Genomic DNA, 17,460 nt, shown 5'->3' on the forward strand with positions numbered 1-17,460 from the left:
TCATCCAGGCAATCAGGAGATAAGGTCATTAAATGCAAGGAGGGCCATATATTCTCAGACCTATCACCACTTTGTTTGTGTGTTAGGTGGTGCCTTCTTGTGCATCTGCGAGGAGGAATTGTGACCAGATTTTTAAAAAAATGCACATATATATTTGGGTTTGTCTTTGCTCAGTATCATCCTGTCAGCCCCCGCTTATAAACAAAATTTATTCAGACCCCACTGTGACTTTAAATAGCAGAATGCTCGGTATGTATATGTCCGGTATGCCAGAATTACTTAAGGTGTCGAGGTTTGATGTGTGAAAGGTCAGCTTCATGTGGACTCCCATTTTCCCCCAGCTGTCTGAAAGCAAAACAGGAAGACAGCATGGCATTGTTTTGGTGCTCCTTCAGTCTGCTCTAAAGCAGTCCCTGTTTTTTAACTTTCATCGTCTATCATCCCTGTGTTAAATATTATCAGAAATTCTGGGAAATGCCATAGTTATTTACCCCAATGTCTTTAGGTTTACTTGCTTCTTTTATTAAAATAAGCATCCTCAGTTATACAGATTTCTTTCTGCTGGTTATATATTTAAAGTTGGATTTTTTTTTCTTCTTTTTTTGCTTTTTGTATGTTTGTGTCTCGTCATTTATGAGTGACGTGCTTAGGATAATTTCTGAATGTCAGTTGTATCCTTCGATTGCTTGCTTCTCTTTTTTTTTTTTTTTTTTTTTTAATATAAAACCATCATCATTCCACTAACACTTTTACATGTGGTTAGAGCTGGGCGATAGAACGATAACGATATGTATCGCGATATAACTTTTACTCGATAGAGAAATTAAGCTATCGCGATAGACCTCGCCGCTCTTGTCCTCAAAAAAAAAAAAAAAAAAAAAAAGGTCAGCCAATCCAAATTAAGTAGCGCAGAGCCGAACCAATCACAGCCGCAGCGTCACGTCGCGTGACTTGTTAGGTACAGCACAAGTGCCAAGCCGCACGTGTTTGGGAAGCAGCCAGCGGGTAATGGAGCCAGCGCATAATGGAGGACATGAGTGTGCCGACTAGAAAAATCAACCGAGCGTGACCGAAGAGAAAACAGATGATGGTTCCAATGCCGGAGAGATTGTCGAACGGAAGAGCCATAGAAGTTCCATAGTGGGAAGGTATTTCGGCTATTTCAAGTCTGACAAAAAACAGAGTAGCGTGCACTGTAAATTGTGCCGAAAGCAAGTCTGGAAATACAATAAACTGGTGCATGCGTCACACTGTGCGCCACGTTATTGTTTCGGTGAAATGAATTTCTACAATACTGTTACTGTTAATTCTACTCTCTGCAGTGTTTAAATGCTTACATATACACACAGTTACTGTCCCTCCACACATACGACTCGGTTCTGCTTCTATGCCCCAGCTTTGTTTACTTTTTCCCCACCGAGGCTTCTAGACTTCTGATTGGCCAACATTTCGGCACGGTTAGGAATCTAGCGCCACCTGCTGCTTTGGCATGTTCATAGCAGCATTTTCCTTCATTTCTGCCTTTATGTGTGGACGGGATTATTTTTTTAAAACGAAAACGGAAAATCTCCGTTTTCAAAAATACCCGTGTACGTGTGGACGTAGCCTCAGTCTCTGACTGGAAGCGCTAATTCGTCATTCGGCTTTTGTCAGACTAAAGTAACTGTTAAAACTGTTTGAAAAGCTCAGCTATACAACAAGGAGAGATTGAGAATTTCCTTTTAGTTCTCAGTTTATTTGATATTGACAAAAGTTAGTCAGTTTTGTCTGTTCTTCTGTAAAACAAACTAAGATTTATTTTTAGAATTAATATTTTGTTTCTAAGTGGAATTGACAATTTAGTCTGTTTCGTTTGTTCTATTTTGAAACTTAAACGCTTTAGTGGCTGCCTTTTGTGTAGTTTGCAATATTTGCCTTTATTTATCTGAAAAAGTCTCATGTTCCTTAAGTACATCTACCCTGTTGAACTTATTATGGGAAATAAATATTTAAATAAAAACAAGCTGCTGATTATTTCACATTTTACTTATGAGCAACGGCACATTTAAATCTTACAAATATAGTTATTTGGCTTATATCATGATAGATATCGTTATCGCCTGAAATGAAAAAAACATATCGTGATATGAAAAAATCTCATATCGCCCAGCTCTACATGTGGTACACTGTGTGTTACCCAGTCTCATTGAATCAAGAATTTTACCTCTACAGTTATGTTGAGTCCTCTGTCCTCAGCTTTCGTCTCTTTATATCTGTTACTTTGTTAACTGCTGAAGACTCACTGAGATCCATAGAGTCATCCAACCTTTGACCCCCTTTAACCTTTAAACTCTGCTGAGGAAATGAAACGAGGAGGTTACAGAACAGATCTTGTGCTGAGCCACTGCAGGAACTGGAGAAATGGCCTCGCATGCCAAATAATGTATCTTCTGTCTTTTTAATGCAAGTATTTAAAGGCAGCTGATTATCAAGCAACACTTTACAGCAGAGCAGACAGTTTTGGGCACACACCTTTTTCTTGGAAAAAATTTTAATTATGAGAGAAGCCACTGAAACAATTTGAATAGCAACGTCAACATCAATGTCTTATTTGTTTTATATTGAAATGTCATTATGTGTTGTTTCCCATCGGGAATCCACCTTACGAACAATGCAGATTAATGACATTTACTACTACTACTACACTTTGTGACTACTTCCCTTACTCCATACCATTAGTTTTTGTTATTTTACATGGTATAGCATACATTTTGTTTATCAAGTAAACCAGTTAATCAATACTTGTTTTTAGAAATTGACTATGTTAAATATATAAATTACACAAACACACAAGATGCAGCTAAGTCATTATTAGCATATTTTTAAAGTTATGCTTGGTCTTAATAGGGCTGCTGACAGAATAGCCTGATTGCTTTATTAAGAAACTGTCACTGTTTTTTAAAGAGAAAATGTAAACTTTCTTGTTCAAATGTAAAGCAAATGAAACGCACTGTTTGGAGTGCTGCTGTGCTTACAGTGCTCTGTGTCCACGCATCTAGTTTTCGCTCAAGTGGACAAGCAGGCACGTTGTCCATCAAACAGGCTAATAATAACTAAGGTGTGAGTGACAGGAGGACTGTCAGCACTTTGATACCTGTCACATTTGTGCTTCTTATGCACTGATGCTCAGTGCTGATTGGCTGACCAGACATTTTTTTAAAAAAATTGTAGTTCCACAATAGCTGATTTCCTGTTTGATCCGCATGTGACCGCTGCTGATTAGGTCACTCTGTTGGTGTAGGCGTTTTGAACTCTTTAGTGTTTGTAATGCAAAGGCTTATTTGAGCCATCACTAACACTTTAACAAAGAAGGACTTTCACTGTATTGTCTTACGACTTACGGTAGCCCCTGCAGTTGAAAATGTCTTCTCATAAATCACCGCTGGTTTTCATTGTTCCTCGTACCATCTTCCACATTCCTTGCTATGTGTGTAATCACTTTTTGGAATGTTGAAGAAATGCTTCAGGGACATTTATTTATAGAAAATGGCAGGGATTGTGCTACATAGTGGACGTGCACATGGTCATCTATGCATGCTGACAACTTGCCATTATTGTATTGTTTCTTTTCCTTGTGGAGGACTGATGCACATTCAGGGCACTTGTATTGTGTCTGTGCAGGCACGTCTGCATGGTATGCCTCTGTCTGCGTACAGCCTTATGTACACACTTGGATCATGACTTTGCTGTTACTTTAACCCTAGTGGATCATTACCAGCCCTCACACACTGGGACAGTATTTCACTGGTTATTCTAACCCTTCATCTTCTTTCTCTTGTGTCTCTAGTGCCGGACGACCTCACTCCAGAGGAGCAGCAGGAGCTGGAGAATATCCGCCGGCGTAAGCAAGAACTGCTGGAGGACATTCAGGTAATCCTAGAGGAGGATATGTAGGCAGCGTCAAAAGAGACTCTTTTAATGTTAGTAAGGAAATTGGATGTCGTTTTTATTGTTCATTTATTGAAAGTGTTAACATTTTAACATTTTCTTTTATCTGCCAGTTTAGTGTTTTATCTTTCAAGGATAGAAACTCCTTCAGCAGCATTCTTAACTCATGCTTGAAAACCTTGGTATTCAAACAGAGAGATTTGCGTTCACTCTGGGGAAATCAGGTGACAAGGAAGGCAAAAAACATCAACCATCCTGACCATGTGCTGTCATCTGAGTTCAGGAAGTTGTTTTCTGCTCGTCACTACCTTATACCCCGAGTGTAGAACAAATGGATCCTTCATTCCCTCAGTTATTAGATCATCAAACCTGAACAGGGTTTATTTTAGTTTCATTATTTTCTGGCGTTGTTCGTTTTTAGACTTGTCCTTTTTAATCTTTTTATTTATTTATTTTTATCCTGATTGTTTGTTGATCTGTGCTAACAGTGCAACAGTGTTTGTGACCACAGCTTAAAGACTGTATGTTGTGTGACTAGGTTGAGTGGGTAAGCTTCCCTTCTTGGGGATAAATAAAGTTATCTTAATCTCAATCTGACAAAAACGGCTCCACACACAGATAAAAGGTGATTATGTTCTTATGACTGCACGTTTGCAGGAAGCTAGTAGCATATCCCTCCTGATTTACAAGCAGAGCCAGGATTCAAAGCAGCTCTGCTGAATTTCCATAAAGTGGTTTATTTGATTCCTGTCCATGGCCCACGATGATGTTTGTTGGCTTCAAACTTGAGACCAGGGCATAGCTCGTGAATCTAGCTCTATCTGTAGGTCAGTCCTCTCACTCAGTAAGCAGCGATAATAAGCAAATAGCTCGCAACAAAGGTGAGAGACTGTCATGCCCTGAAATGAATTATGATGGTGTCCTGAATTCCCAGTGGGCAAATTGGCTTCTGCTGACCCCAGTGGATGTTTGAGGTGTGATCTGTCACCCTTTCTTTTATGAGCTTAGGCCACCATCACTGCCCTTCCCCCTCTATGGCTGCCGCCGCTGCCTCTATCCTGTCCTCGTCTCTTTCTCGGTGCTCTGCACACTGACCCCTCTCCTCCTCACTGGCTCCCACACTCTCCTCTGCTGGCCCCGCATGTGAAGGCCTCAGCACCACACCCACTCTACTTTCTGTATGAGCACAGCCTTTGTTTGTGCAGATAAGCATCTGAGGAATGCGTTGTGATTGCGCAGGCCTTGAATGGACAGATGTTGTCTTTGTGGTTTCACAGTTGGTAAGTTGGCATTGTGTACAAGAAATATTGCATTGTCACGCATGGTAAAGGAAGAGGCTTGATGATTACTGTTAGTAGGCAAACGAGATCTATATTTGACTTCTCTTATGCTACTGTCTGTTCTCCCATGCTTTGATCAAGCTGATCTCATCCTCTGCATCCTCTGCCTTTACTGTGCCAGTCTGGCACCAGCAGGTCTGGCAACTAAATCTGCCTCTGACACCATTAATCGGTAAAATACCACACAAAATATAATCCTTTTCCATGCTTACTTACTCCATTTGTATTGAGGTTATCCCCTAATGTTTTCTGCCCAGTGAAATTCAGATTGAGAGGATTGTTTGGCTCAGACACATCCTAGCAGACTTTCTGTGAAATAGGAGCTGCTATCACTTTATAGTTTAAGGAGCATACACAGTGTTGCATGTGCAGCATTATCTGAAGAGGCCAAAAAGTGACTTTTCTCTCTTTGTTAAACTGTTTGCTCTGATGTGAGTATTTATGCAACAAAAGGCCACCTGACTTACAGACAGGGGGGGGTTGTAAATACAAATGCTTTGCATGTTATTTGCATCGGTTATCCCTTTCCACGCCTCTTCGAGGGAAGTTGATGGACATATGTTTAACCTGTTCCTGACTCCCAACAAGGCTAATATATATATTTTTTTCCTTTGCAGCGGCTGAAGAATGAGATAGCAGAAGTTACTAGTGAAATTGAGAACCTGGGTTCCACTGAGGAGAGGTAAGAGAACTGGAGTGACTTTCCTCCCCTGCAAACACATTTCTTTCTCTGTTGTGTCTAAGTTGCTTGCTTTCTATTAACTTAGCAAATGAAGCTGTCAATTATTCATGTTTGATGGCTAAGTTGGGCCTCCCATCTCACCAAATTGGCTATGCTTTTAAAGCCGTTTAAATGTTTCATCAGGCACACCCTCATGATGGGAGGCCTCATTGAATAATGCAGTGGGTGTTCGGGCAGAAGCAGACAATAGGTGGTCTCAGGGGAGGGAGTGCTTGGGTTTGGTCTACTCTAGTGGATAGGGATTCCATCAGCTGCTGGAAATCTCTGAAACGCTCTCAGTGGTACCTAAAACCCCATTAGGGGTGCTTATGATCAGATATTTCTGTGATCCATTGATTGGAGATGGTACATAGTAGTTAGTGTGTGTTATTGCTCTTCACATGAGTGCTGGACTTTTGCTGACAAAAGCCAAAGGAATGCTAGTGTGACTGAATCGGTGGGGAGAGATGGAAATGTAACCATGGTGACTGCGGACTCTAGGATTGCACTTTGACCCTGAAATTACTCAAAGCCTGAGAAACCACACATTCCCATATCCATGCTAACCTTTAACAACTGTGTCTGACCAACACCTTGTCATCACAGTTGAGACGGAGTATGGGAAAGCTCCTGACAGACCTTTTTAAAAAGAGACAGACACTGAGATAGGTGAATTGAGCAGTAAATTGAGTGTGTTTCAGTTTATCTAAAACTCTGAGCTTCAAATTCTTGTCACTGCTTCATATATACTAGATCTGAAAAATACTGCTTTAGTTGATTATTATTTATTGATCAAGCATTTTTCACCATTTTCTAATATAGGTGATAGAGCCTGACAGATACCGATATTAACTGATGTATAAATTCAATATATGTATTTTATTCTTTCAAACATACAAAACGTAGAGATTTCCTTAACATTTGATATGTGCAGCTCTGGGTCCTTATTAACATATTACAATGCAATTTAAATCTAATTTATTTTGTAGTCATGATTTACTCATTTAAGCTCTGCCTGATTCTCCTCAGATCAGTTGATTGTTGTTTTTGCATACAAGACTGTTGATTGATCAGTAAATAATTACCAAATAACTGATAATGAAGTAATATCTGTTATGTCCATCATTGTCATTGTGTCACCAGGTTATCATAGTATAACTATTCTGCATTATGTTCATGTTAGTATAAATAACAACACAAACTCTCTCTTTTAAAGGAAAAATATGCAGAGGAATAAACAGGTGGCCATGGGCCGTAAGAAGTTTAACATGGACCCCAAAAAGGTAGGTAACAAAGATACTGTGGCTCAATTAGAAATATGATTTGTTTGTTGTGGTTTTCGTAATCAGGATATAACCTGGGGTTCACTTTCTTTCTCAGGGGATCCAGTTTCTGATTGAGAATGACTTACTGAAGAATACCAGCGACGACATTGCTCAGTTCCTCTACAAAGGAGAGGGCCTCAACAAAACAGCCATCGGAGATTATCTCGGAGAGAGGTCAGAAAGAAGATTTTATCCACTCTCTCTCTAACTGTCTTCCATTCATGCTGGCCCATTAGTCAGCAACCATACACGTGGTTGATAAAAGTATCAAATAGAGAACACATAGTTTCCTTATTGCTGTATTTCCTCTTGGTCAAGCTCACGCCCATCCTTTCCCAAACACAGGTTATTGGTTCCACATTTAGACCTTCCTCTCAAGACAATGATCGTTACTCTAAAGCCAACATCTGTGCTTGATTATCTTACTCACAAGTAACTTGGTCAATAGACTCACAATTTTGGAATGTGTGTGTTTGAAAGCAATTAAAGATTTCACTCGAGTGAAGAGATCATCCGTGTTAGAGTGAACACATAATACAGGAAATATTGATGGGCTTAATGTACGGTATGCACTGCTCGGGGACTGTAAGGATGGCAGTGTTACAGGCAGGGTGTGGTCTGTAAGGCCATAGCGGGGACTGGAGTGCTGTTGACGTATGCTTTTTGGTTGTTATCAAGCTATCTGGTTCTGTAAGGAGGGGCTGTGGCAGCATGCTAGTCTTAAGACACGATTGGTCATTTGTCCACTTGAGATGGTGTTGAGTGGATATGACTCTGAGCTCCTTAAAGCCTTGCTGTGATCCCAGAGGGCAGATTGTTTTCTGTGAAGGGCATAAAGGTCGGGGATGATGTCATGCTCTAGTTTAGATAAGTGAAGAGGGCTGGGAAGTGTGTGTGGTCCGTTATGTGGGGTTTGCTGGGAGCATCCATTGTATCGTCACAACCTCTTGCTTATCAGATTAACACCCCCCCCCCCCCCCCCCCCCCCCCCCCCATTTAATGCTAAATTTTATCAAACGCATACTACCATTTTATTATTTTAAGACTTATTAGCAGAATATAATATGGACATTTTCACTGACAGGACAATTTACCCTTTTTTATCTACCTTAGAGATGATTTCAATATCAAAGTACTCCAAGCCTTTGTGGAGCTTCATGAGTTCACAGACCTCAACCTGGTTCAGGCGTTAAGGTAAGATATCCTCCTAACATCTGTTAGCCACCCGGCTGACTCCTCATACTGTTGCTTCCTTGCAGGTTTATGTAAATCACCTGCACTAACATCAGTTTTCACGAACAGCCTCATTTGCAGTTTGTAAGGATGCAGCTGCCAGTTTCAGTCTCGAGGAGGAAAAGAAAAGGAAATAAATAAATAAATTCTTTGACACTTGAAGGAAGTCTGTTGCTCACTGCAGAGTTGTGTCCCTTGACAGACAGTTCCTATGGAGCTTTCGGTTGCCGGGAGAAGCCCAGAAGATCGACCGCATGATGGAAACCTTTGCTCAGCGCTACTGCCATTGCAACCCTGGTGTTTTCCAGTCTACAGGTATAGCCGTCGTGTCTTCTAGCCCAGCTTTTAGTGCTGTCATAAAAACAGAAATAACCATAAATGTTAGAGCAGTGAAACAGAAGAAAATGACTTCACTTCATACTTTCTCCTAATAAAATATCTTAATACAGATTTAGATGTTAAACTTGGCCTGTTGAATAGATCATTATCTGCCAACGGAGTTGGTGAATGTAAATTTCCTCAAATGTCTTCTATGTTACCCTGATTAAATGGACTGGCTCTTATGTAGTACCTTTCTACTCTTCTTGAGCACTCAAAGCACTTTATGCAATGTGTCTCATTCATTCATACTTTCACTTATTTCTGCATATAAGGGCTTTCTATTTAACATTCACAGTATGATAAACAGGAGCAATTTGAGGTTCAGCATCATGCACAAGGATGCTTTGATGTGTGGACTAGAGCAGCCTGGGATCCAACCATCCATCTTTCAATAAGTAGACGATTTGCACTACTCCTGAGCCACAGCAACCCCAATTAATCAGTAGTATCTCTTTAAACTCATACCTTTTCATGTTGAGCTGCAATCCAGTGACAGGTCAATGGAAGTCATGTAAAAGCTGGATCATTTAGCAGACACAAAGTCTGTTGTGGTGAACTGTGTCAGGAAGTGTCTGGCTTTTGGGAAATAATGACACTAGCAGACAGACAACTCCATCCAGTATGGATGCTGGTGGATGTAAATAATGCACGGGACTGCCTTAACAGGTTTTTATAAAGTGCTGCTGTTTCAGCCATGTGCTTCGCCTCAATGTCTTTTAGCTTATGCATGTATACACACTCATACATTAGACAGCACATGCATACTTGGTTGCCCACATGCAGTCCTCCTCTCCTGCCCACTCTGCGCCCTAATGAAGCTACATCTGCCTTTTTCCTCCCAGTTTGACTGCAGTCCCCTAAGTGCAGTCCTTTCAGCTCGACTAATTTACATTCATATTTAAACGCAACATTAAACACCCACACCATTTTTATGGTAAACGGCAACCTTTCACTGCCTTTCGAACCTCACCCCCTCTCATAGTGCGATCCCACTTTTGTTTTGTTTGGGGTTTTTTTCTTACAGACACATGCTACATTCTGTCATTCGCCATCATCATGCTAAACACCAGCCTCCACAATCCAAATGTAAAGGACAAGCCGACCGTGGAACGGTTTATCTCCATGAACAGAGGCATAAACGATGGAGGTGACTTGCCTGAAGATCTGCTCAGGGTGGGTAGCCCTTCCCAAACTTTGTTCCCTGAAATCACCCTTCTTTCCTTAATCTCACACATTCTTTACTCTTTGTTTTAGAATTTGTATGAGAGCATCAAGAACGAGCCTTTCAAAATACCAGAAGACGACGGCAATGACCTCACACACACTTTCTTCAACCCGGACAGAGAGGGCTGGCTGCTAAAACTGGGTGAGTGTGTACACAGCTACACGAGAACATAGAGAGGCTATTTTCACCCTCATGACTGCTCCCATAGATGACTTTGTTGTGTCATTAAAGCTGCACATATTTTTGCATAACCCGATAACCAGTGTCTCCCCCGAGGTAAATCGCCTCTGAGTGCGTGCGTGTGGGTGTGTGTTAAAGGTTACTGTGAACACACGCGAATGGCTAGAGACACGTCTCCCCGCTTTAATGTATTATAAATGTGGTCTTGAGATCAGACCACCACATGTGGAGATCTTTGAATTATTTACGATGATGCATATGGACACGCCTGACATGCACACAAATACTGTGTTTCAAAACTTGTAAATCAAGTCAACACACACACACACACACACACACACACACACACACACACACACACACACACAAAACACACTCTGAAGTTCAGACATTTTCAGGAAGCTGTTCTCATTTTCTGTGCATTTTATAACTGAATTTGATATTTGAGATGTGTAGATTGGGACAATCTGAAAATGTTAGTGACATTTCTATGGCCTTTTTGTCCCTCATGTGTAAATCAACTGTATAGTTTGACATAAGCAAAGGCATAACCTGTATCATTAGAAATGTTTACAGGATGGTAACGAACCTTTCAGTGGTCACATTCAAATCACTCCTGGATGCCAATTCTTCATCTTCTGTTTCCTCTGACATATCTCTCTCTGTTGTATAAATTCACAAAAGAATGCATGAATGTATAGAGTGAAGACCTTCAGTCACTGTGAATCTTTACAACAGACTGTACTAAGGGAGTCAGAAATCATCTCTTTCCAATTACTCCTAAATGGCAGATTTGAGTAAAATAATCAGGGTGGAAGGTCAAAAAATTACCTGATATAATAAGGTGAGAACCCAGTGAGGGATATATTTCATGTAGTGCTTCACAGTAGCTTTCTTAAGTCCACATAGACTAGATCGCCCTCTTGTGGATTGGCTTGATATCAGCAGATGGGAAAGTTTGCTGATGGCGAAAGCTGTGAAGCAGTGCATTGAAGCCTCACTGCGACCAGATTAAAAGGACTGTGGTGGTATATTTCTTTATCATTTAATTTGATTATTTTTGTTTTCTTTTCCTCTTCGTTTGTTTGTTTGTTCCCATGATTTTGGCTGTTGTCTTTCCTCAGGAGGTATGTACACCTGCTCTTCCCCAACGCTAGTCCGTCTCTCAGCTCTCAGGTGCTTTCGGTGGCCTGCCATGCTTTCGTTCTCTTCCTCGTTTATTACATTCATACAGAGTTATTTTGTGTGTAGATTTTTTTTTTTTTTTTTTTTTTTTTTTTTTTTTTGTCTCCCCATTGACTCATTTGAACTTCAGATGTTTGTTTGTCTGTTCAGTCTCTCATGGAGCTGGTGGTTTTGTCCATGCTCTTTTATCTTTGTCGGGCAGTCGCCAGGTGCATTTGTCACCCTGTGGACTCGACTCGGGGAGCTACTGCTTTGTGACCACACTACTGAGCAATTTGGCCTTTTTTTTTTCTCTCTTTGCACTGTGGTGGTCACTCTCTTTGATCTCCCGTTTTTTGGAAGCTGCATTATACCTTTTTTCCATACAGCGAGCGCAACAAAGGACTTAGCTTTGAAAAATTGATCATGAACCAGTGTGCACATTGGAAGCTGTTGTTTGCTCTCTGATTGAATGGAAAGGGAATACTGCACCTTTTCATCAATGCAGCTTTCCTTATCTCCTTGCATAATTCCTACACGTGGATCTGAAGGTTAACGTTGTGGCTCAGGTTGGTGTGGTGCTGGCCTGGACTGGACCAAGCTGTGGGAAGATGGCATGGACAGAGGAGTGTGCTGAAAGGAGCCAGACGTTGTTTTAATGATAAATTTATATATTGGTGTTAGTGGTGCATGTTTTCTTTAAATTACAAAAAAGGGGGTAACTAAATTCAACTCGGGGTTTGTTAATCATCAATTGCTAATTGACCAGAATGAGAAAAATCATCCTCAAATAAACAACCACCTCTTAACCTCCTCTCGTCCAGCCTCTCACAGTCCCATCTTGCATGGGTGACTCACTCCACTCAGCCCCACTCGGGCCTTGCACCGTCCACACACCTCTCTGCAACAATCTGCTGGGACGTGCCGCCTCGTCCCAGACATTCTTGCACAGGAGGCAGTGAACTCTTTATTTTTCTCAGAGTGACAGGAACTGACACGGCCATCAGACCAATCGCTACTTTTAGCCAACCCAATCAACTTTTAAGCCCATCAGCTGTGTGATTCTGCCATCGCGTCTGTGCTCTCTGTCGGTCTGCTTTTGTCTTTTTTTCTTTTTCTTTTTTTTCTTTTTTTTTGCTGTTGCAACATGCTGACGAGTCAAGGTGCGGCGAAGAGCCCTATATCTCCATTTCCGTGTGCCAGTTCAGGCGTGTCGACAGTTTCTGTAGCTACTAAACGTAGACTGAAGTGTTGTGCCTGTCATGATGTCTGTAATATGATGGGATATCATATACAGCGTGTCTGCTGCTATATGATAATACAAGTGTGTTCTACATGTCAATAGAAACATCTTCAAACCCTTGCTTTTGGTAAATGGGTTTCAAAATGCAGCTTTTTACTAACATTGGTGGTGGGAAAACCTAGTCTAGACTTGGCTTAGTAGGCTTATGACTGTCATCGTTAGAAGGACCCCTCCCCAATAACTAAATACTGTTTCTATATAGATGCAAAATTGCTTAACTAAGCCCAAACAGGATATTTAAGATTGAAATGCCTGTGGAGAGACTAAGCATAACTTCAGGCACTGAGCTTCCTGCCTCTCTCTTCGTTGGCATCCTATCCTCCCAGAGTGTGGCTGCCATCTGGTACTGTGATCATGTTTCCCCTCACAGGAAGCAGGGTGACAAAGGGGGTAAGAGTTCAGCTAGAGATCAACAAGAGCAGAGTCAAGTAATGAGCCCCTGCTGCACTTTAAAATGAAGAAGAGAACTTAATCCACAGTCCCTCCTCACTTTCTATGTTCAGCCCTTATATATGGATTTTGCAGCTTTTTAACTGTTGCCCAGTAACATACGTGGTTCATCAAGCTTAGTGAATGCAGAGCATATAGATCTGTATGCTCCCTATTGATTCTGGCTCTTTAGCCCTCTGAGTAAAATGGTGTTGAGCCAAGAGAGGAGATGCCAGTTTTTTCAGTCATGTCAAAATATGATTGAAAAGTAGCAAACAGCTTTCAACTCAATCCCCAGATGTAAACTCTGGGTAGTTTTTATATGCATTTATCACCTATAAGGAGTTTCTTTATCATATGAACAGTATATCAGACTGGAAAATAGCAATCAGGCCCATAAATCAACAAATACAAGCAAAATGATAAAATAGTTATTATAGCTACAAGTGGTGTGGTGATGGGGAGCACATGGCATGGACGTGGATTAGGGTGGATTGTGGGGTTCCTTAGGTAAAGGGAGTCCTCTGGAGCCGTCATCTGTCTGTCTGCTCATACATCTGTCTGCCTGTCTGCTGCTTGATACGGTGCTTTGGTGCTCGTTTCTCTTTCCATATCGCTTTCTCTTGCTGAGCATTTCTGATGCTTGCTGTGTGCTCAACAGGGGGACGAGTTAAAACTTGGAAGAGGAGGTGGTTCATTCTCACAGACAACTGTCTGTACTACTTCGAGTACACCACAGTGAGTACAGTTGTTTTTCTGTTAGAGTACCCTCCTTTGCTGTTGTTGCTCCTTCGTGCAGTGCTCTCATTTTATATTTGTGCAGGACAAAGAGCCAAGAGGAATCATCCCACTGGAGAACCTAAGTATCAAGGAGGTGGAGGACAAGAAGCCTGTACGTACAGCTCCCTCTAGTGGTTCATCTGTGGATTACCCACAGTTAGAGACTCAAAATAGCATTTTTAATCAACAGTTATTTTTAAAATAGTTATTTTTGTGGCATTGTCATTTCTAACTTAAATCATCATCACTTCTGTAGAACTGCTTTGAGCTTTTCATACCTGACAGCAAGGACCAGGTGATAAAGGCATGCAAAACTGAGGCTGACGGACGGGTCGTGGAGGGCAACCACACCTTCTACCGCATCTCAGCCCCCACAGCTGAGGAGAAAGAAGATTGGATGAAAAGCATCAAGTAATTTATATGTTTTTAATTACTTTACCTCTTTTGAGGTAGCTTAATTTCAGTGATGGCAGTGAATGTCACCACATGTCAAAACATGAGTTTTTGACTCTTTCTCCCATTAAAGTCAACATTTGATCTCCTGAATGATACATTTTGACAGCTCAGTTTATATAAATAAAGGTTTAGGGTTTTTCCAAGAGTAGTCCTAGTAAGCTGTATAGGCAGAAAACACCCTCACTAACTTCTGATTGAAACTCATTTGTTCTGGAGTCTGCAGTCCTTAAATGTGACAGAAACTGCTCTCTTCAGAAAATAGAAATAAGGGTTTAACACCCAGAGGTGTTAAAGAGTGGAAGAGTGACCCAACCACAGAGTGAGAACAAATCAGTTTTTACCTTTCAGTTGTAAGGTGCCCTGAAATGTACAAAAACACTATTGGTGGATTCAGTGGCGGTCCTAGCCTGTTTGGCTGTAATTAAAATCTGTAACATAATGTATTGTTTGTTACTATTTTTACCAATTCTTCTTGGAGCAACTGTAACCCACATTATTTCCTTAGGGATTAAAAAAGTATTATTCAGATTGTTTCAGGATACATAACCCGCCATTATCCAATGACACATCTGCTTACCTGTATCTTTCGTTTCTCCTCCTCTTGGTTTAAATTTTGCAAATTTAAAAAAAAATTTTTTTCCGATGCCCGTGATGCCGCCCCGGGCAACCGCCCGTGTCGCCCATATCAAAAACCGCTACTGGGTGGATTATTTTCTGCTGATATCTGTGAAAGCCATGCAAAGCAATGAAACGACTTTTAAAGCTGCTAAATCTGAACATATTTGTGTAAAATCTTTGTCCGTTTTTCACATTTCTTTTAATTCTCCCAAAATATTTTGTTTTCAGAGGCACATATTTTTCTAAACAGATTTTGATTTCTTGTCCTCGCTCTTTCAAAAGTACAGAACAGTATATTGAGTCTGATTATGCTGACTAGCTCCTAAATGAATGAATTAAACAGAAGAAGAATTTTGCCTTCCAAATGACTTTAATTAGACTCATCCTAAGAATGTTTTTTTTCCAGACAAAAAAGAGAAAAATTTGACCTTCTTGCACAGCTGAGCCGTGTCTAACATTAGTGTTTTATGAGTGCGTCAGTTTGCACATTTTATGAAATTTTGCTGACATTTTTCTCTGCTTCTGCACCCACAGAGCTGCCATCAGCAGGGACCCCTTTTACGAGATGCTGGCAGCCAGGAAGAAGAAGGTGTCATCCATGAAGAGACATTAGGGGCACTCGGCTCTCCGGACGTTGCATTTGACAGAATAAGGGGCGCGGGGTCTGTTGGCCCTTCCTGGGCCATTGCAGAGGTCATGACCAAGGTCTGCCTCTGACCTCCCCAAGGCTTTTCTCTAGGATACACAACAGGTCTGACTTTTGGACTCTGCAGGCCAGAAAACAAAAAACAGGAAAGCATGCTGGGTTTTTAGATAAGAGTCTGGGCTGAGCGCCTCCTCTAACCTCCTGTCTGAATGTGTTGCTTTCTCTCTCAGCTTTTATATGTGCTCTGTCTATGAGACCGGAAGGGAGTGTTACTGTGCAACTCAGAGTCCCTTTTGAAGACACGTTAAAACAACACAGTTCTCATATACACTGCATACATACGCAACATCACAACAAGCATACTTTCATGGAGTCCTCCCCCGTCGCACACATTGTTTTAACTCAGCAGGTCTGACCGAGTGTGGCACCCCAACCAGAATATTCCTCACTGTGTGGAAGAAAAGCAAAGATCTTTTCTGACGTGCTTTAATATGTTTTGGTAATACGTGTCTATTTTTACAGCTTTTACTGTCAAGTCCTCTCGAGCCTTTTGTTGTTTGCTTTTGTAGAATAAAATGTTCAGATAGAAGCTGTAAAAGGGCTGCTATGAGAGGGAGGGAGGGTTATAATTTGCCAACTGTTAGTGATTTTTTTTTCTTTTTTTAATAGAAAAAAGAAAACAAACTTTTTTTTTTTTTTAAAAAGGAGAAAAAAAAGTTGCCACTCAGGAGATTGCTACCATGTTCAGAGACTTTACAGGGTGGGTTGACTTGGATCATGTAAACAACTCAAGAGATGCATTCAAAGGCACGACGGAGGCCCGGGCTGAGCTGTGTTTGTATGTGAAACTGCAGAGAAGGCGTCTGCTTGTCTGGGAGGGGATGCATCCCGGGGATTATGGGCCTGTCTATCGCTTTGGGCTTTTGAGGTCTGAGGATTTGGGGGGGGAGAAGCAAAAAGTCGGCCCATTTTTTCCCCCCTCGTTGTCTCATTTCGACTCTAAAACCAAATCATTATATTCCCGTATCATGCAAAAGTCATTGAAATGTCAGAAAACTTACTTTACTGCTGCACAGTGCCTGGTGCCCTAGATGAAATGTGATGAGAAATGCTGCTGGTTAGCAAAAGTAATTTAGATATATATTTTTCTTCCTTTGTTCCACTCATCCCACCTGTCACGCTTCTTTAGAGGTTTGCTTTTACTGTTATAATTAAACAACATTTTCAGCACAGCCTCATTCATCGTTATGTTTAAGACACACTGTAGTTTATGAATATTGCTTTAAAGGAGCAGAAATAAAAGTTTGTATTATAGAAACAGTCCGATCCTTGTCTTAGTCCCTGTCTCAGGATCCAGTGTGCCAGGTGAAACAATACTGAAGAATGTACTGTGGTGAACCAAAATATAAATATATATATATATAAATATATATATATAAATATATATATAAATATATATATATAAATATATATATAAATATATATATATAAATATATATATAAATATATATATATAAATATATATATATAAATTTATATATATATATATATATATATATATAAATTTATATAAATTTATATATATATATATATATATATATATATATATATATATATATATATATATATATATATATATATATATATATATATATATATATATATATATATATATATATATATATATGGAGAGAGGGCAGAATGGCTGATTAGCGAGGCACCAAAAAAGCAA

General features: G+C 40.4%; 1 protein-coding gene across 3 annotated transcripts in view; it reads left to right on the top strand.

Moving 5' to 3' along the window:
• Nucleotides 1-16,387, top strand: part of cyth1a (cytohesin 1a) — a 34,753-nt gene extending 18,366 nt beyond the window's left edge. For 2 of the 3 annotated variants that reach the window (XM_085404056.1, XM_085404057.1), the window contains exons 2-13: nt 3,827-3,909; nt 5,885-5,949; nt 7,205-7,271; nt 7,369-7,487; nt 8,427-8,507; nt 8,749-8,861; nt 9,952-10,100; nt 10,182-10,294; nt 13,888-13,966; nt 14,052-14,120; nt 14,265-14,419; nt 15,617-16,387. In XM_085404056.1, the coding sequence (XP_085260182.1) occupies nt 3,827-3,909; nt 5,885-5,949; nt 7,205-7,271; nt 7,369-7,487; nt 8,427-8,507; nt 8,749-8,861; nt 9,952-10,100; nt 10,182-10,294; nt 13,888-13,966; nt 14,052-14,120; nt 14,265-14,419; nt 15,617-15,695 (1,172 nt within the window). In that variant the 3' untranslated portion in view covers nt 15,696-16,387. The remainder of the gene's footprint in view (nt 1-3,826; nt 3,910-5,884; nt 5,950-7,204; nt 7,272-7,368; nt 7,488-8,426; nt 8,508-8,748; nt 8,862-9,951; nt 10,101-10,181; nt 10,295-13,887; nt 13,967-14,051; nt 14,121-14,264; nt 14,420-15,616) is intronic. The other variant, XM_085404055.1, reaches the window with a different exon arrangement.
• Nucleotides 16,388-17,460: the final 1,073 nt, after the last annotated feature.

Source organism: Rhamphochromis longiceps, linkage group LG4 (assembly GCF_057381845.1).
Source record: "Rhamphochromis longiceps isolate RC_006_pf linkage group LG4, R_longiceps_female_GT1.1, whole genome shotgun sequence".
NCBI classification, from domain to species: Eukaryota; Metazoa; Chordata; class Actinopteri; order Cichliformes; family Cichlidae; genus Rhamphochromis; species Rhamphochromis longiceps.